The 21,268-nt window shown below is 37.6% G+C and overlaps 1 protein-coding gene across 2 annotated transcripts; it reads left to right on the top strand.

Annotated features, from left to right (window-relative positions):
• Positions 1-490: 490 nt before the first annotated feature.
• On the top strand, positions 491-19,051 carry ESD (esterase D). Of its 2 annotated transcripts, none has more exons than XM_040991407.1 (9): positions 491-540; positions 3,144-3,215; positions 4,063-4,151; positions 6,950-7,048; positions 8,749-8,873; positions 10,384-10,503; positions 11,959-12,057; positions 13,826-13,987; positions 18,642-19,051. In XM_040991407.1, the coding sequence occupies exons 2-9, from the start codon at positions 3,148-3,150 to the stop codon at positions 18,720-18,722; spliced, it is 843 nt and encodes a 280-aa protein (XP_040847341.1). In that variant the 5' UTR covers positions 491-540; positions 3,144-3,147; the 3' UTR covers positions 18,723-19,051. The 2 variants fall into 2 exon arrangements, with proteins under 2 accessions (XP_040847341.1, XP_040847340.1); XM_040991406.1 differs by lacking the exon at positions 491-540 and adding an exon at positions 1,027-1,081.
• Positions 19,052-21,268: the final 2,217 nt, after the last annotated feature.

Raw genomic sequence — 21,268 nt, 5'->3', positions numbered from 1 at the left:
GGGGAGATTGTCTTGTTTCTTGCTATCTACCCAGCTCTTGTCACCCAATGCTCCTACATAATGTTGGAAAGGAGGTTCACTGGTGAGCCCTTAGTAGAACCTTCCCTTTGTGGTCAGCTTGGCCTCCTCGCCAGAGCCAGCGGCAGCCCCCAGCCTTCCTGAGCCTCCACTCCTGTTTTCTTTGCTCTCAGCTGTTGACTACATGTCCTACTTCTAATTAACAGCCCAAGACTATTTTTAATATATTTACAAGTTACAATGTAATTTCTTCATAGCCCAGCAAAAGATTTCAACTCAGTACCAGGCCTTGTGGTCACATAAGTCTTAAGGTGGCTAGATGAAAGCCTAGATGAAAGTGGTGGTACTGCAGGATCCAGGGTTGAAAGAAGACGACGTCTCAGCTCATAATGGGTTGTGTGTAGAAGTTCTGTCTGATAGCTTCTGCGTAGAGCTTTCCATTTGTAAATGCTTTAATTTTTCTTTTTTCCAGGATCATCAGCTTGTGGTGCAGACAAAAAAAAATCAAAAAATCATTGACAGGTATATTTAAGTTTTACTGTTTATGGGTTACTCTGACAGTTGAATGAAAAACAGTCTAATAATTTCATTTGGGAAGCTACTATTTTTCACACAAAGAACTTACTGAAAAATATAATAACCTAGTATATCATCATATATGTATTAAAACACATATTTAGTTCTTACCTTTGTCATATTTTTTGTTATACTTAACATTTTTATTTTATTTGTAATTGAAGGTAGTTTGTAAAATGGTTAGAAGAAAAAAGAAGTTCCAAAAAATTTTTATGGCATTCTACAATTTGAGAAAAGTATTATCCCTTTGCTTTTTCTAGACAAATGAAAGAATACTACATTTTGGATTTTAATTAAGGAACATTCAAAGAGCAGAATAAATAGACTACTGTGGTTTACTAATAGTATAGAGTGTTAGAAATAAAAGGACAAGCTAATTTTTAAACTTATATAATTAGAAATTTTTTAAATACTATTCATTAATTCAACAGATAATTATTAGGAACCTCCTGTGTGCCAGACACATGCTCAATATACCACGTTTTGGGTAAGCAGACATAGTTCCTAATAGGGTTCAGAAAATGGGATTTCCTTTTAAAATAACTTGGCCAGTTTTACTCTTTGGACTCATGTATAGCTATTAAAATTGCATTCATTATTTAAGATAATTAATCAACAAAATAGCTGAAATGTATATATGATAATTAATAACATGTATGGGGCACTTTGTTGCTTACTGAGCTCCTGGCTTTGGCTTGACCCAGTCCCCTGCATTGTGCTCAGTATCTGGGGAGTCTGCCTTTCAAATAAATACATTTTTAAAAAGATTTTTTTCTTTTTATTGGAAAGTCAGATTTACAGAGAGAATGTGAGACAGAAGGAAAAGAAATATCTCCTGTCCATTGGTTCATCCCCACCCCCCAAGTACCCACAACAGCCAGAACTTAGCTGATCTGAAACCAGGAACCTGGAATTTCTTTTGGGTCTCCCATAATGGGTGCAGGGTCCTAAGGCTTTGGGCCGTCCTCTGCTGCTTTCCTAGGCCACAAGCAGGGAGCTGGATGGGAAGTGGGGCCCTCTGGGGCACCAACTGGTGTCTATATGGGATCCCTTTGCATGCAACGTGAGGACTGTAGCCACTAGATTACCATGTTGGGCCTATCAAATAAGTACATTTTTAAAAAGAAATGAAAACATAAATCACCCATAAACAGAATAATTTCCCTGTGATAAATGGTCCTGTAGGATTAGTCAGTCTTGGAATGTCTGTGTTTCTTTAAGCCTAGAGAGAGAGGGCGGCACAGCAGCCAAGGCAATAGGCTGTGGTGTCAGGCTGCTTGAGTTAAATTCAAGCTTCCAATGCAAAACTATTTGGATTTATTAAAGAGATTAAAAATAAGATTGAAGCTGTTCTGGTGAAGAATTTTACAAAGATGTATCCCAAATTATTTTTGAAAAATTATTATTGTATGTCTTTGTAAGAATCCTCAAGCTGCAACTGTACATTTCCTGAGAGCAGCAGTGCCGAAGCAGCAGTGCCTGTTCCTGGCATGTAGCGCTGCTGACTTAGCGTGCAGGATTTACTGCTTTGCGTTTAAGTGCAGTGGTTGGAGGGATGGGAAAGGAAAGCTTCCTTCGGAGGCTTGCATCTGAGTCGGTCTGCTTCCCTTTAGTCCCTGGGCATTTATTGGAAAAGGGAGTTTTCCTGAGTTTTTTCTCTATTGAAAACTAATGTGGGGTATTTATGTAAGTTTAAGATAACTTTTATATACAAATTTAAAAGGTTTGTTGGTGAGAAGTTAGTCATCAAATTTTGGAACTTCCTAATGACTTTTAATTTGTAGGCTTACATTTTTGTCAGTTGGTTTGATTTAAAAGGAGATATAAAATGTTGTTAACACTATTCCCTTGAATCTTCTGAGACTGAATTTGGTTTACTATATAAAAAATAGATATCATTGAAAGTGTTTCCTGTTATCAAAATCAACAGTATCACAGCATCTGTCTTCCTCTCATTTTAAATCAACCATGATTATGCGGCTGGCATTATGGTCTAGGGGATAAGGCTGCTGCCCCCTGAGATACCAGTGTCCCATTTGGGTGCTGGTATGTTCTGGCTACTTGGCTTCCATCCAGCTCTTTCTGGTGGCTGAGAAAAAGCAGCGGAAAAAGCAGGGAGACCTGGATGGAATGCCTGGCTTCTGCCTGGACCAGTGCTGGCCTTTGCCACCATCTGAGATGTGAACCAGCAGGTGGAAGATCTCCCCTCTCTCTCTTCTCCCCGCCTCACTTTTCCTCACTATGACTTTCAAAATAAATAATTAAATCATTGAAAAATGAACTATGATCAGCCCAATTCCTTGACTTCCTTGCTGCAAGTTGGCAGGCTATTAATATGTTTTAATTTTAAAATAATTGGTATCTTGAAATCTTTTACAAAGCATTTTGGGCAGTCCACAAAAACAAACTTATTAAGCAGTAATGGTATACTGCAGTGCTGTGGAAACCCAACCTGTGTTCTGGTAATTTAACTGAAAGCGATCAGTTTTGTTTCAAATCTTTCAGGAACTGATTCTCTATAAATTAATGAGATTCATGTTTATCACTAGGAGGATGGCGTTGAAACAGGTTTCCAGCAGCAAGAGCTTTGGGGGATTCCAGAAAGTTTTTGAACATGACAGGTAACTGCTAAGATCAAATCTTAGATCTCTTTCTTTTTTTTTATGTTCATTTGCTGTTTTGATTTTAAACAAGTCATTATCTCTAGGTTACCCCATGCCATTTTCAAACCTGTGTGCTTTATCATCTGTTTAACAAGTTAGCTTACTGAGTGACTGATTTGACTGTGTGAGGTAAAGGGGAGCCTGAATAAAGACCATGTTCAGACTTGATAATCTGCATTTCTGTGAGAATGCCTGTGTTATGTTAGGAATTCTTGAGAACCTGTTCTGTGGGTATCTTTTCTACATGAACTTCTTGATAAAATGTGGCTGGTTAAACACTGGCATTTGCCTCTGTTGTCACTTTCCAAAGTCTGACTAACATGTAATTAAGTAAAATGACTAAATACAAACACATTTGTGTAATAGAGAAACGGAAACAGAGACAGAAACGGTATTTTGGAGCCAAGCATAGAGATGAGCAAATAATCCCTGGCTTAGTAAAACCTAGAAAGCTGAATTTTAAACACCAGCAAAAAAAGAGCCTGGGAATGACAGTTTATACCAAAGTCTTGGGAATTGGAGGCATAAGGTACACCTGGATATAAGCGTGAAACTGGATCTCAGAGAAAGGAAGATCAGAGGAAGGGTTTTATGAAGCAGGTAAGAGCTCAGATCATCCCAGGCTTCTCTGCAGCCCTTCCTTCAAGGGACAAAATATATACCCTAAATGGTGGAATCACTCATCTCCTGAGCATTAAATCATCTATTTTGGTCTTTTCTGTATGTCTTACTTTTTCATACAGCATAATTACCTCTGCCTGATTAATTTTAGGGTGGCATTAATATTTTGTTATTCAAATTACAGTGCTGAACTGAAGTGCAAAATGAAATTTGGTGTTTACTTGCCACCAAAGGCAGAAACTGCAAAGTGCCCTGTATTGTATTTCCTGTCTGGTAAGTACCATGCACCGAGTTTTATGGAGTTTTATTTTTCTTTTTAATTGTCTTAGCCTTATTTTGAATTAGTGGTATGGTTTCTAAACCACTTACAAAAGATTTAAAGGCCTGCCATGGTCCACTCTGTTTATTTATCTTAAGAATGTCTTAAAATATGAATTACATTAGATTTTTTTCTTTTTCAGTTAGACCAAATAATTTAATAGAGAATGTGAGGGTCTGGATTCAATGACAAGGGCTTGGAAGTGTTATTCACTTGGTTTGTATCTGCCCCAGCATTTCTGGTTTGTGCAGACCTTAATGAAATCAAACAGAATTAGATGAAACTGGGACACCATGCTGCGCCAATTCGAAATCATAGACAAGTAACGTCTTCTTTAAGTATTCTCTAGAATATTTTAACTGAACTCCGTAGAGCTTTTTTGCAAAAACGTGGAAAGTTTAAGGCTTCCTCTTCAGTGATTAAAAGATTGTAGAATAGATGAGGAGACAGTAATTTTTGGTGGTGTAATTTTGAACACCTGTCCTGACTTTTCCTCCACAAAGTGTTGGTATTTCTTTTGAAGCAACCATGACAAGAAGAAAATCATATCATGGGATGCTGTTTTATTTTTTTAAATAGGTTTTTACAGCTTTGATTTCCCTAAACCTTTTTTTTGTATGTGTCATGAGGGATATGCCCCAGACACTAGTCTGAAAATGAGAATGAATATTTCATTGTAAGAAGTGAAAGTGAAGTACATATCTGACTAACTCAAAATATTTTTGTGATTAGATGAAGAATACTGATGGAAAGATTAGATCAGCTGTTAGGTTGCTACAGTTAATAGTTTAAATGAAATGAAAGCATCCATATGGAAATCCTGAAAGATTGTCCATATATAAATTATTCTTTCCCTGGTCACACTGATCAACAAAAGCAGGAAATGTTCATAGCACTCTACTTAAAATATCTAAAAAAGTCTATCGGTTGGTGAGATGATAAGTAAAGTATATCCATATAGTGGATTATTATTCTATAAGCCAAAGTACATATATGCATGCTACTATGTGGATGAACACTGTAAACTCTATGCTAAGTGAAAGAGGTCATTCGCCATAGCTTGTATATCACATTCCATCTAAAGGAAGTGGCCAGAATAGGTGGCTCCAGAACCTTCATACTAGAGGTTGCATAGGGCTGGGAGAAGGCAGTTGAGGTACTGATTAACTGCTAATGGGTCCAAGGTTTCATTTGGGGGTGATGAAAATGTTAACCATTAGATGGTGGTAATATTTGCATAACTGTGAACATAGTAATAATGGTTGAATACTTTATGTGGATAAATTGCACATTTAAAATTATTCTGAAAATCCTTCATGTAAAACAAGTACAGTTTTAAGTACTAACCATCTACAAACTCTTATGAGTAGCTTTTCTATTGGACATAAATTCAGTTCTGTAAGTCTGCAATTCAGTTTCTTCTACATTAATCAAAAAAATTACTTTCTAAGTAGACAAAACACACAATTTTTCCTGCAGTATCTAACATGCATATCTCAAGTGTGAGACACTGTGTGTTGTGTCCCAGACCCAATTCAAGCGCCTTGACATACCATCACATTTACTGGTCCATATGAGGTACAAAGAGAGAACTGAGGCCCGTCGTAGTCTCCATGACTAGTTCTTAAGTGACTGAGTGACTACCAGATCTGATCCTGTCTGAAATCCCAAACTCATGCTTCCTAGGCTACAATTCCTCCTCACCTGAGCACACTCATGCTAAGGTCTACAGTTGCTGACCTGTGATCAGTGTTTGGAGGAATTTTCCACTACAGGCTAACAGGGATCCGGTTCATCCGACATGGACTGGTCAGTCTTGACAGAACTTAACTTCTAACACTTCATCCAGTGAGACTGGCAACTTCAAGTGTACTTATTATTTTAAAATGTTTTGGGCCCACTTTTTCATAGCCAGGAGCCCAGAGCCTCTTCTGGGTATCCATGCAGGTGCAGGGTCCCAAGGCATTGGGCCATCCTCAACTGCTTTCCTGAGCCACAAGCAGGGAGCTGGATGGGAAGTGGAGTCACCGGGAATAGAACCAGTGACCATATGGGATCCTGGCACATGCAAAGCAAGGACTTTAGCTGCTAGGCTACCATGCTGGGACCTCTCACATTTTTATAGCAACAAGTATTTATAGGAAGAGAATTAAATTGTATCCTTCATTGCATCACTGAAAAGCATGAAATTAAGAAAAATGACAGGAACAGTTGTAAAACCTGGGAAGATGTGATAGTCATTAATCTCATTTTGGTTTAGTGAGGAATGCAAAGGTAATTATGCTAAATTTTACTGCTGAGAATTATCTATGTAGAATATTCAGTATTTATGTTAAAATGGCTATAGTTTTAGTTCCCTGTGAATATTTATGTTGTGATGCAGAAATAATAGCATGGTTAAGTAGCATGTTTACTAATACCCCAGTGGGGCTGTTGTAATATTAGGGCCATACACCACGTTGCCTTTCTCTACTTTGAAACATACTGAATTCTGAAACATACATGGTCCTCAGCATTTTGGTCATTTAAACTTCAGAAAGTGATTGTAGCACAGATACAAGGTGAGTTAGCCTAAGACAGTTCTCAGGTTAATAATGTTACAAGTTTCATTGAAGAGAACTGTTATATCTTGTCTAACATTATTTCTAAAGAAATATTCTAAGTAATATCAAGTAAACTTGTTTTATTACAAGAGGAATAGCTTATGAACCATTCACATTACAGAATGAAATAACTTTTTTTTAATCTTCAGGTTTAACTTGCACAGAACAAAATTTCATAACAAAATCTGGTTTTCAGCAAGCTGCCTCTGAACATGGCCTTATCGTCATCTCTCCAGATACCAGCCCCCGTAAGTATTCTTGTTCCGAAGAGCCTTTGTGAAAATCTGCATCTTAGAGACTGTTTGGTGATATAGCACACTTACACATTCTGTAGTAATCATTTCATATTTTTTGCTCTCAGTTATTTTCAAGTGACATTGTAGTTCAGATACTATGCTACACTTTCCTCACTGCGTTGCATTCATGACGTGGCACCCAGGAAAGAGGTTAGTTCTGTAGCTATCTTCCGTAGTCTAAGATACGTAAACAGAGTAGGTAACTCAACTCATACCATGTTGGTGGCAGTGTAAAAGTAATAATGTACAGTGCTTAGGAAATTACTTTGTATTTCCTGGAAAAATTACCTTGTTACATAATTACGCATTTTAACATGAATGATTACAATATTTAGAAGCATGAAAATATCAAGTATTTGAGAACTCAATAGTTAAGTATCAAGAAATGAAATTTAAATAGCTGCAAAAGCTGTTATAGTCAAATGACTGGCCTTTAGAAGTACAGTATAGGCCATATTGTACAAGAGCAAGGCATATCTAGTTAGAAATGGAATCATTAATTTTGAATAAAATATTTTAAAAAGCATCAAAGGTATAAAATCACTAGGCATAAATTTTAATTACATTTTTCTAGATATCATAATGGACATCTTTAATAAGAGAAAATCCTGTGTTACTAGCTAGGTAGACTGCATATAATGAAGAGTGCCTACCCTCAGAATGCATATTACTATAATTTTATTTGAAAATATCTTGATTTTGACTCCCAGCTCCATTTCAGCAGCAGGTAATGGCTCAGGTGGTTGGCTCACCCACCTGGGAGACCTTGATTGAGGTCCTGGGGCCTACCATTCCCCTCTCGCAATATCAGCTGTCAGCATGCATCTGGGGAGCAAACCAGTCATGGGAGAACTCCCTCTGTTTACCTGTAGCTCTGTGTGCCTGGAGGGGATGTGGGGCTGCCAAGATTAGGATCACGACCCATATGGGATCCTGGCATGTGCAAGACAAGGACTTTAGCCACTAGGCTACAGTGCTGGGACTAGCATTTTTATAACAGGTACCTATAGAAAGAGAATTAATACATTCTACCTTTCAAATAAATAAATATCACAGTAATTGACTTTGTAATTACATGTAGGTATATGTAAAATGAAACCTAGTAAATTTAAAGGCAAATAAAAAAAAATCTCAATGGGATATGTAGGCAAAATAGCATGGAACGATTCCAAAGTATACTGGGATATGTTTTAGGTTCAAGATAGATAACTGGGCATAAATGTATGCGTCTTTTCCCTTCTAAGACCACGTTTGTAAAGATGATTAAATGTTGTTAGTGAGGGAGGATCCTCAGGGAAGGGATCTCAGTTCAGTTCCCTGACAGGTAGAACATCAAGGAGGCATCTATGTGGCATACATTAGAAGAAACTTCGTCACCATGGAAGGCTGGGTGCCTGCCCATGGCCGCTAAATTCTCCAGTGTGGAAGGTCGTTCCTTGTCCTTTATCAGCCAGAACCAGTCACATAGCCACTTTCAAAGATAATGGGTCAAGAAGTCTAATCCTACCATGTGTCTCAAAAGGTGAAGACTGCACAGTATTTGGGGAAGAGCTCTACTGCAAATAGATTTTCTGATTCATCTAAAAAAATGTGTTATTAAAGTATAAGCAATTATGACAAAGAGATGAAAGCACCAAATTTTTCCTTGATAGGTGGCTGCAATATTAAAGGAGAAGATGACAGCTGGGACTTTGGCACTGGTGCTGGATTTTACGTGGATGCCACTGAAGAGCCCTGGAAGACCAACTACAGGATGTATTCTTATGTAACAAAGGAGGTAATTTAATTTCTGTTGTGAGTGCTAACCGCTGACTCCCGTCAGTGTGGCTTTGGACACAGAGTCTTCCAGCCCCAAGAATTTCAAGCTAGGGTTTTACATTGGTAAGTCTATTTGATACAGTTTTACAAATTATCTTAGTGAAAATTTTGAAGCTACTAAGTCCAATTTTAGAATTTATTAATTGTCTTGATCTGTGTGATCAAAGGAAATACTATGTGAAGGCACCTTTCATTTCCTCAGCAGCTGGTTTATAGTGATAAATAAGGTATAGTTAGAAAGGATAACTCCAGCATGGTGTCATGGCAGGCTAACTGTCTACCTGTAGTACATGCATCCCATGTGGGCATGGATTCAAGTCCTGGCTACTGCACTTCTGATCCTGATTCCTGCTAATGGCCTGGGAAAGCACTAGGGGATGGGTCAAGTTTTGGGCCCCTACACTCACAGGGGAAACCCAGAAGAATCTCCTGGCTCCCAACTTGGGTTCAACCAGCTATGGCCATTGCAGCCTTTCAGGGCGTGAACCAGTGGATGGATGATCTTGCTCTCTGTCTCTTCCTGCCCCTCCACTAATCTGTAACTCTGACTTTGAAGTTAAATAAATCAATCTTAAGAGAAGGGATAAGTGATAAAGCACTGCTTTTATTTTTAAGATTTGTTAATTTTTGAAAGGCAGATTTTACAGAGAAAAGGAGAAACACACAGAGAGGTCTTCCATCCACTGGTTCACTTACAAAATGTCCACAACAGCCACAGCTGAGTGGATCTGAAGCCAGGAGCCAGGATCTTCTGGGTCTCCCATAAGGGTGCAGGGGCCAAAGGACTTAAGCCATCTTGCTTTCCTAGACCATAAGCAGGAAGCGGGATCAGAAGCAGAACAACCAGGATATAAATCAGTGCCCAGATGGGATACCAACACTTCAGGCTTCGCCATCACATGTGCTCCAGCGTTTCTTCTATTAATGTTTATATGTACCTTATATACTTCTCTAAATTTACATGATTTGATTTTTTTTATACATACATTATAAAAAGTCAACCAGTATTCTAACACTTTAATCACCTATAATTCTTACTCAATTTTATAAACAATTGTTTTGATATATTTTCTATGACTGATTTTCACATAATCATACAATTTTATGCTATTTTTTGATTGTATAAAAATATTTCCAATATTTCTGCATTAGTTTGTGTATAATTTCTCTCTTAAGGATTTTCCTTAAAATGGATTTCCAAGGAGTAAAATTGTTAGGTCAAAGTTCAGAACATTCTAAATGATCTTTGTGAATCATCTTCCTGAGGTGCTAAGAAGTCTGTTTCATATCTGCTAGAGATGTAGTAATAATCTCTATCAATCTGAGGTGATTTTTCTTTCATTTTCATCTTCCTAAGTTCAAATCATTGTAAGACTATAATTTGGAAGTGCTGATTGTGTGATTATTTTATATAATTTTGTAAGTTATTTTCTCTTATGCCTCTTTTCGTGCTGTTAAATTCCCTTTAGCTTCCCCAACTCGTAAATGCCAATTTTCCAGTGGATCCCCAAAGGACGTCTATTTTTGGCCACTCCATGGGAGGCCATGGAGCTCTGATTTGTACTTTGAAAAATCCTGGAAAATACAAAGTAAGATTTCTTAAGCTCCTTGTGATAAATATCACTTGAAAATACAATGTCAGCAATTTCTAAAGATTGACATGATAGAATTGTTTTAGTATTGGCACTAAGCTTTTCTGCTATTGATGGCTTTGGGGGCTGTGGGAGAAAGGTGTTCCACTTGACCACACAGCGTATGCTGCAGGACCAGAAGCGCAGGAGCCTGCCCATGTGCTGGTTGGCTCACTAGAACTGGCAGAAAATGCAGCCTTAATCTCACCGCTTTCATGCGGCTATAGTTGTGAGCATACGTTCCCCTGAAGATCATTAGTCTTGATTAAAATATTGTAACAATATCTTTCACTGATTTTTTTTATCAAGAATATGTTTATAAAGTCAGCTTTGATTTCCTAAGCTCATAGAGCTTTAAGAATTCTATGTACTCCTTGCCTCTGGTGAAAAGTTAAAATGCAGGTTCATTGAAAACTTCATTCTCGGCATCATTCATTTCTTTGCTAAAAATGATTATATTTTTGATAGTGGTATCTTGCTGGACCACCAGATATTTCACTTTTATTATAAAGGTGAGCATTATATAGTGCATAGCCTAGAAATTTTAAACTCATGTGCAACATCCTCTTTTCAATGATGATAAAAGATAAAATATTTCACATATCAAAAAAAATGAATATTCTATTTTTTCATTGTGCATGATTTTGTTTAAAGCTTATAAATTTATAGAATGTTAGACACCCATACTTCACTTTATGTACTACAGCAGTTCATTCTAAATAAAAGCTATATTTTATTAAGAAAAAAGTAAAATATTTTCATGGTATGATAGTGGCGTTCTTTTTAATTTAAAATAGCATTTTATTTTGAGTGTGAGATAGTGTCCTGTATACCACTAGAATTAATTCAGGTTTTTACTCTTTAAAAATGCTAGTGCACATTGCTAAACCTGAACATTGATAAGTACTTTGAGCCTAAGAGATTCTGTTTCTTTATCTAGTAGAAAAAAAAAATCCTACAAAAACACAAATAGACACTAAAATTCAATTACACTTGAAGGCATTTCTTATTGTTTTCTTGACATTGTTTAAGAGAAAAAATACCTCATATTTTAATCATATATTCACTAAAGCAAAGCATTCATTATTTTTATTTAACAACAGGCTTTGAGGGAAAAAAAACAGGAAATTTCCATTGTGCTTCATGTAAATAAATTCTGATGTGTTGCTTTGCAGTATTTTGACACCTGTTTTTATTAGCTTTCTTGCTATAATATTTAGAAGATGTGTTATGAAAAATTTGAGATTTAAACCCAGAATATTAGCATAAGGAAAATTGTCCATAGGAAATTCCCTGACAAATCAGAGATTGTAACAAGCTGCAAATAACTTTTGAATTTTAAGCATTTTAAATATCTATTTATACTTGATTTAACAAAAAATATAATTTTAAAATATCTCTTGCTTTTTAAAGTCTGTGTCAGCCTTTGCTCCGATTTGTAACCCAGTGCTCTGTGTCTGGAGCAAAAAAGCCTTTGCTGCATTTTTGGGACCAGACCAAAACAAGTGGCAGGTAGGTACCAGGTGGATATTCTTCATGCTTAAGTTTTCAAATCTGTTGAAAGAGTATACTGCATACCACAATATTATATTCCTAGACTGCTCAAGTTAAGGCTTCAGAGCTGAGCATGCATATATATATAAGGTATGCTGAGCTAATTTATTTCTAAATGAACATAGCTAAAAAAATATGTCAAATATGATTGCTGTTTAACTTGCCTCCTGTTAACTGTCTGTTCGTTTATATAGTAAGAACCAAGACCTGACTTTGTGCATGTATATCAGAATGAAGCAACTCTTGGATTTAGAGCTTAAACTTCAGATTTCAAAATCCTTAAAAGAAGATATTTTGCAATGTGACATTTATGTAATTAATGTCAATGGCAAGGCTGTTTTTTTCAAGCATGGGAAGAGGTGCTTTGAAATGGAATTTCTCATAAGAGCCAGCTTTACTCTTGTCCAGATATGGGTTATTTGAAAACCCCACCAAGAGTTGAAATATTTTGCAAGTGAACACATTAGCATGTGTGTTAGTTAACAAACGGAAAATAGGGGAGCAGATAAAAACCAACTTCTTTGTTCTAAAATATTTCTATTGTAGTTTTCTGTCATTTCCACATGGATTCCTACTTTCTTTAAGGATTTATGATTGGAATTCTAACACATTGGAGCATTACACCTTGGTTACTAGGTTACAGTTTTGTTCGGGTTTAGATTGCATTAGCAGAACAGTTAGGACAGAAGGCGTGCTGAGAGTGTTTATGATAGGGCACTCAGAACTGGTGATGTGTGTATACATCAGTGTTTCAAGACTTCGCCCTGTATAATCTCCTTGTCCTGAGATCTTTTGTTGTAAAGATAATAGCCTTATTTGGACAAAAGATCAGCAAATTAAGGCAGAGTGGAAAAGCTTGAGGCCCAGGAAACTTAAAAAGAAATCTCATGGTATAATTTTCTCCAAGTGCAGTGTATTCCATTGTCTTAACTGTATCGTGTTTAGGTTAGTATTTAATAATAATGACAGCCTGAAAGGAGACCACGTCAAGATTTAGAACTCATTGAATTTCACAGGTTTCCATCCACTGTCTCCTTCTAAGATAAAAGGAGATGATCTTCAGAAATGTAGTACTTAGGGAAAATCATTTGGTAGTTGTTGCCTTGATCAAAGCCCAAAAGTTATGGTTAGTGAATATGCTTGCATATAATTTTGCAAAAATATTTGAAATCAAGTGGCAAAATATAAAATTGTAACTAATGGCAGCTAGCTCAGATAGGAAACTGGATGTGTTTGATATGAGATTCAGATGACTTATATCTGATCTTTAGGAATGGCAGAAGGGAAGGAAGGCTAAATATCTAGAATTGGATCAAAAAAAAAAAACACAAAACTTTGAAGTACAGAATATTTGGAAATAGAAAAAGATCTAATGGAGTTAGAAGAATTTTTAAAAATTTCCAATTGTGGAAGGATTTATAAAGAAACAAAAACATGTTTTAATTAGAGTTAAGAAGTGATTCAGAATTGTAATGCTTTAAAACAAAAACCAAACCAAACCAAACAGGACATACTGTAAAAAATGTGATACAGGCTTCTTGCCACTAGGCTAGGAATGCTTGAAAGCAGGAAAGAGGCTGTTACTAGGAAACAAGGCTGAAGAGCATGCAGCTAAAAACCTAGCGAGATTCTGGTTTAATCAACCCTCAAGTTTAAAGTGCATCGGGTGCATGGTGTATAATGTATTCCGAGAAGTTTTTTTTTTTTTTTTAATGTTCTCTTACAGGCTTATGATGCTACCCATCTTGTGAAATCCTACACCGGTCCTCAGTTGGACATACTGATTGATCAAGGAAAAGCGGATGAGTTTTACAATGAGTTGCACCCTGAGAACTTCATAGCTGCCTGTACAGAGAAGAAAATCCCTGTTGTTTTTAGATCACAAGAGGCAAGTACTGGAAAGTTTTAGCTTGATCACAGAAATTTGAGAAAACAAGATTACCTTGCACTTTATTTTAGGAATAAAATGAAATGCTGCCTTTAGTAAGGTAGTTTTTAATCCTGTTAAAGATACTTTAAAAAAAAATCTCCCCATTAATGATTTCTAAGAGCAAATTTGATACAAGTCAAAAAGCTTTTGGCATTGAAAAATGCCTACATATTTCTCCTCGCTGCCAAGCTTCATCCCTGAGTGATCCATCACCTTCAGCATCTGAGGGTGCCTCCGTCTTCACATGCACTCCATGTCGCAGGGGAGTGCAAGGAGATCTTAGCCAGAGATGAGCAGTGCTTATCCCTCACGCACAAGCACTGTATCTCTCACCCAGTTGCTGTTTATTGAAGAGCAATTACTAAATTTCAATTGACTTGGAAATGTTATCCTGACTAAAACAATTATCTACAGAACACCCTGACTTGTAAGGAAGTTCTGCTTTTGTTTAAAAAAAAAATTAAAAATACAAACAAAATCTAAATAGAATAAATAAAATCTCTTTCTGGCTTTCATTTAAATTTCACCCAAATTTGCATCTGGTCATGATTCTTTTTAAACATGATTTTCACTCGTGACAGGCACATTGATCTAAAATGTAATTCTGATGGGAACACTAAGCCACTGCACTTTATGGTATGTTACGATTACAAGATAGGCAACATGATCTCGTTTCACTGTCGATCCCACTGGATGAGAGGGTCATATCTCCCGTTCATCTGTGACAGATGAGGATGGGGTGGTGGCATCAGGACTGGAGGCAAGGTCACTGGCTCTAGATTCTGTCCTGTCTTCCCTCCAGCTCCTTGAAGCTCGGATGGAGCTAGAGCCGGCTGAGCCAGCTCAAGGAGCAGTCAGGCGTGGCCTGCAGTCTAACTAGTGCAGCAGATCTTAGCCATCTCCTTCTCCCTAGGGAAATTCTGAACATGGGATCAACGTCCTTGTATGTATCATGTATTTTTCTGTTTTGTTTTGAGGTGTATATGAACATTACCCATCACAATGACATTTTGAGTCCGTCACCAACCTTCAGCAATTGTATTATGAAAACAGTATTGTGCTTAGATATAGTAATTGTAGCTCTAAGTGATGTACAAAACCATGTTTTTGTTTTGTTTTGTTTCCAAATGGCACTTACCGTGTTGGGTGCCTCATCTCCTTTCCCTGAGGTTGTGCCAGGAATTCTTGTTTCCACAAAGTTTCTGCCAGCAAAGTCTGAGAATCTCTGGAGTTCTTTTATAAAAATAGTATAAAGTTAAAACACAGATGACATTCTTGGGGTGGTGGGGAGGTAAATCAACTTAATTATTTCTAAAATGTTTATATCCCAAGCAACTAATAACAGAGCTGAGCGTAGCTAATGAGGAGTCAGGAAGCAGTCAGCTCTTCTTTAAAAGAAAAAAAAAAAAAAAAGTAAGGCCGTATTGCGGTCACACAGTCGCAGTGCTGAGCCAGAGATGGTTTTGCACTCTTTGCAGGAAGGCCAAGGTGACGGTGAAGCGCACAGTCTGAAGCAGATTGCCTTTACTGTCATGAAATGAACAACCAGACTCGCCTGAGTGGGGGCTGCAGTGCGGTCAGGGTCAGATTTTCTAGCCGATTTGTCTTTGACCTCACACTACCTAAGCTCTTATCACATGCCTGATGGGTTGGTGGTAGGCACTGTGTAACTATATTTTTTTGTGGAGTAGAAGCTCTGAGAAAAAAATTCTCTGGGACTAGTAGGGCATGTGTAAAGCAAGTAACTGGTACAAAGGGAGAAAAATTATTGTAATCATGGACATGATGTGTCCTTTGTTCTCTCTGCTTTTTATCCTGGTACTAAATGCTCACGATTTATACTCTGTCAACTAGGGAAATTGTTGAGCAGGAAGGGTTAGTGCATGGGGTTTTTGTTTGGTTATGATTTATGATTTCATTTATATTTATATGTATATAAAATGTGCTGTGTTAACTACAAATGCTCTAAATTGAAAGAAACCTTTAGGCAATAGAATTTTGACAACTACTGTACAAAGATAAAAATCTTAGCCTGGAAGGGAAAATGTACTGAGGAAATTTCTAGAAACAGCAGTTCTCTTTTTGAAAGCTAGGAAGAGAGTCAGTCCTTCCTTTTCAAGTCTCAGGGTCCCTTTGAAGCCTCCTAGGCTGTTTTGCCCACTGTGTCGGCCTTTTATAGTATTCTAGGATACCAGGACCCCTCGCTCATCTCTGCATTCTCTGCTCAGCAGTTATCTAGCCCACAGGCTCGGAGTGTTTGTTAAATAAACAAATGGATACCTTTCAGCAGTTTTTGTACCCAGGGATTCATAGTCAAGCTTTTCTGATTGAGTGTGGAAAATATGTTGGAAACACGCTGCCTGTTAGAATAAATGCCCACTGCAGCTGCTGGAGCACTGGGTCCTTTTCTGAGAGTTGAGTAAAGAATGAAAGAATGCCTGCATGTATTTTTATGCACCAGGAGTCAGAGCTTTCTGACTCAGGATTTTTCCATTAAGAGAGTGATGGAGAGGAGAAACAAAAGCCCTAAATGCACGTCATTAAATACAGACAGTTGTACCAAGTGTTTAACAACTCAGTGCTGAAAGAAGCCACCCCCATTTAATGAGATAAACAGAACTTGCAATTGGTCAGGGTGACACCTTAGCTCTAATTGTGTAACTTCAGCAGAATGCCTGTAGTTAACTGTCCCATTGCCTCCCTGTTAGCACGTGTTTGAAGTCCTTCCTGGTCTCTCATGCAGGCATTTTACTTTTTCATAAAGTTAAATTTTAAATAACACAATGAAGTTAAGGACAAGAAATATACTGTGACTAGGCAGTCCCTTCAAAGCTGGCACTTTGGTTTATCCTGAGACTTCTCCAACCAGGATAGTAGCAGTCGTGGAGGCGCCCTGGCCTCTTCCTGCAGCTGTGCAAGACCCTGAATGGGCAAAATGACAGATCAGTGCAGAAGCTCCGACTTGGGCTTTTGTCAAACATGTGCATCCTGTACCTATGTCTACTTTCTGTTGGATCCACCTTTTGAATTGCTTGAAATGATGGAGCAGTTCACAGGTGTAGGGTCCTAAAACTCACGGGCCTGTTTAACTTTTTAACAATTCAGGAATTACATAGGTGGAAGATGCGTTATTTTAAATACTGTTTTTATGTAAGAAATAGCAGTTGTTCAACTGCAAGTGGATCATTGGGAGATGTAAGTCCAAGTAATTTGCAAGTTCAACGTTCCTGTCCAGTTGCTTCCATGATAGAACACAGACTGCTTTTAAATTACTTTGATGACTTGAAGCTACAACTTTGCAGTAACTCCCATCTCCAAGATACACATCCCTTATTTCTTTGGAAGTAACAGATTCAAAACATCTGCTGATTCACCAGAACCTTGGGGCTTCCTCTTGTTCCCTGAATCCATAGTGATTTTTTTAAAAATCCACTTTTATTTCTGCTATGCTTAGGATTCCCATTTTCCCCTTAGCAGAGCCCATTTACTAATTAACCTTGAAAAAAACAGATCTTTGCTGGCTTTCATCTCCATCCATTTGTTCCACCTTATATTTGAATTGTAGTGAGCTGGGCAAGGAGGCTGCCCTGAAATTATCTGGTTTTTAACATCGAAAGTCTCACACCTTAATTCCTTTCTCCTTTAAGAGCTACCTCTGTTTATGTGTTTGGAGCAAGTGTCAGTCACCAGAGAAGGGAGCTCCTCTCCATTTTCCCACAGCAGTACTTGGAATGGACTGGAGAGATTAAGATGTGTCTCAACTCAGTTGGCACACTGCATTTTCTGTATTCCTTGGTAGTCTTCAAGTGATGTATTGATTTTTCTTTACTCAATTTGCTAAGGAATATCAGGATTTAATAAATTACTCTTTTTTCCTTAAGTGAAGATGATGTGCTTATATAGGAAGTGGAATTCCTGGCTTTTTGGTTTTCAAGTGTTTATTTTCATATACTTGACAGAGACTGCCTGTTCATCACCTCCATGTCTATAATAGCTAGGTCTGGGCTAGGATGAAGCCAAAAACCCAGAACTCAGCACAAGTGTCCCACGAGGGATAGCTGAGCAGTGGTCTCACTCCCAGCGCCCAGCCCTGGAACTGGGATGCTGAGTGATTTGTAATGACCGTGTTTAGCTTCCTAGGGATAAAACACTGGCCATGTTTATGTTCTTCCCTCGTGCTTTTCATATTGCTTATGTTGTGTTTGAGGTCGGTATCTTACTGATGTCATTAATGCTCCTTTTGTTAGTTGAAATGTCCATGTTTCCAAGTTGTTTCAGTCCTGATTTTAAAATCCTTGTTGATGTGCTTGCCTGTTTACTCTGCACATTCAACCAATGTGTTATTTTCTCTCTTTGCATGTTAATGACAGCATTTAGAAACCTGGTTGTATTAAAAGCTTCATTTTGCTTCATGCTTTTGTCACACTTTTATACTTAATGATACCATTTAAATACACAGCCACCTTGATGTTGAGTAAAAACCTTCCACAAGCTAGTATTTTCACATTTGGACTACTTAAAAGTATAGTGAGGCAACAGAAGAGATAATGTCCCTGATAATGGGGTTTCTCAATGGTAAATAAGCCTGTGTCATCTCTGTTTGACCTTCTAGGGTTATGATCATGGCTACTACTTCATTGCCACCTTTATTGCTGATCACATCAGACATCATGCCAAATACCTGAATGCATGAAAACGTCTCAGAAGAGAATCACTGCTGGAGAAGGAAAATTGTATTAAAGAGAATTGCTGAGAAAGATTTCAAAACATTGATGGCATAATGCTAAAATGGGTTCATTCTACAGTTGAATCATCTGAATAAATAAGCCTATTTCTAATATGACAGATTATTTTTCACCTGTACAAGTACACTTTTTCAGTTTCACTGAAAATCCCTGATGTATGATCCACAAATAATTTCCTGTCACATGTTTAATTTTAACTCACCAAGAAAAGTAATTTTTTTGTAAAAACCAAATTGCATTCCTTTAAGATATTAATAAATTTTTTTGAAAGACGCAAGACTGGTTGCTTTAAAAGTATGTTTTTCTGTTGAGAGGCACAAAGATTATACATTCTAATCCTTGACGATGAATACATATTGAACAACAATAAAAGGTGATGACACCAGTTTCTTAAAGTTCCAGGATTTGTATTATTTAAATGTAGATAGTTCTAAAATTGAGTCTTGGATTTACACACACCATCTCCACTCTTGTTTCCTCTGATAAGGAAAATCACTTAATTCGTAATGTTTTCTGCATTTTGTTTATTCATTGTAAAGAAAAAACAATTGTGTTGTCCTAAGGTTATTATATTTGTTGAGGTTTTAATTAGAGAAGAACTAGAAGGAGAGTCAGTGTTGGTTGATTGATTGGTGTTAATAAGGGACTGTTTCACACAGTGCTTCCAATGGCTGCATAAGCAAAGCTAGAGCCATAAGGGGCAGTCTGGAAGGAGAATTCTAGCCAACGTGGAACTTGTGGGCATGGCTTGAACTGTTGTTCACAGGGGACATTTCTGTTTCTGTCTTGGAGTCTCAAGACTTGCTTTAAGGCATTCTAACAGATAAAGTGAGACTCACCAGTTTCTTTCATTTGCCAATCCATGGATTAAATACCTAGAATAATACTGGATGGAACAATGGGAATGTAACCTAGCGAATTAGGCACGCCATTATGAGAAAATGGTTTCTTTGAATTTTTTGCACAGTGAATAAAATATTTAGGATAGCTGTGGTGAAGACCCTCAGTTACAACATAGAAATGACCTTGGAGAAAGCCAGTAGATTTGAGCTTGGATTTCTTTGTATGCTGCCAATACTGGCTAGGGAAAGACCCTATTTCTAAAACATGAGTTTTCCACATTAAAAATTCTGAACATCACAAGGTCTATCTCAATAACTTCACACTAAAGAATAATGGAATAATTGACCACCCACTGGAGGTCAATCAGTTTTAGATATTTAGAATCACCTGACAGAGTTTAGATACCAGGGGCCAGTGCTGTAGCGGACTCTTTCATGTCCTGGCTGCTTCACTTAGAATCCAACTCTTTGCTCTTTGCCTGGGAAAAGCATTGTGGAAAGTGCACAAGTGTTTGGGCTTTGGCACCAACATGGGAGACCTAGATGAGGCAGCTGGCTGTGCCTGGCCCCTACTGGTCATTGCAGTAATCTAGGAAATGTGCCAGTGGATGGAGGATTCATGTCTCCCTTTCTGAAACTTGACTTTCAAATGATATCTCTTTAAAAACTCAAGTAATACAGGTAAAGGAATTTGACAGATTTTCTGGATTATGTTAGATATAAACCTCTTGAAAATCTCTAAGAAACCATAAAGTCACAATTAAAAGTAAGAAAAAGGTATATGCAGATGCTTGCAATTTGTGTATCTGACAAATAACTTGAATCTAAAGTACGTGGAAAACACCCACAAGTTCATAAGAAAACAGAAAAACCAACAAAATGGGGTCCAAACAGAATAGGTGTTAATTATGACTAAAAAAAAAAACCTTGAAAATGTGCTTAACCTTGTAAAAACTACAATGAAATACCCATCTGATTGTCCAAGTAAGACAGCAGAAAGAGTTGGCAAGGCTTGGTGACAGCCTAAACTATCGCTGCTAGTGGGTCTATCAATAGCGGCGCTTTGCACTATTGATAGGTAGGGTATCTGCATAAGGTATCTCCCTTCTGAGATCTAAGCAGACACATGCTTCATATAAAGCCTGTACGGGAATGTTCACAACAGCACTACTCATAATGGCCAAAATCTGGAGATAACCCCCAAATCCATTTACAATAAAAGGGATAACTTGAATCTGTCCATATGATGGGATACTTTACATGAATGAAATGAATACCCTACATAGGTGTGGATGCAGCCATATGTGGGGGTCTCAAACATGACCTGGAGCAAGAGTCCAGATACAAAATTATTTTCTGTTTAGATACCTTGGTACCATTTCATACAAGTGCTACACTGGGCAACACACATCCATGGTGTTGGAAGCCAGGAGCAAGGGGGATGGGCACAGTCCAAGTATGGGGACAAAGCCAGAAGTGCCTTCCAAGTGCATGCCTTTAGGGTACTGGTGAGCTTCATCTGGATGCTCCTTCATACGGTAACTTAGCAAAGGCAACAAGCCATACAACAAAGATTCATACATTTAGTTTCTCAAATGTCATGTTACCTTAACATGAATTAAATAGTTATAACATGAAGATCAAAAACTACT

The sequence above is a fragment of the Ochotona curzoniae genome, unplaced genomic scaffold (assembly GCF_017591425.1).
Source record: "Ochotona curzoniae isolate NIBS_2020 unplaced genomic scaffold, NIBS_Ocur_1.0 contig_64, whole genome shotgun sequence".
In the NCBI taxonomy this organism is placed as follows: domain Eukaryota; kingdom Metazoa; phylum Chordata; class Mammalia; order Lagomorpha; family Ochotonidae; genus Ochotona; species Ochotona curzoniae.
Note: the sequence above shows the minus strand (reverse complement) of the source record. Positions and strands in the feature narration are given on the sequence as shown.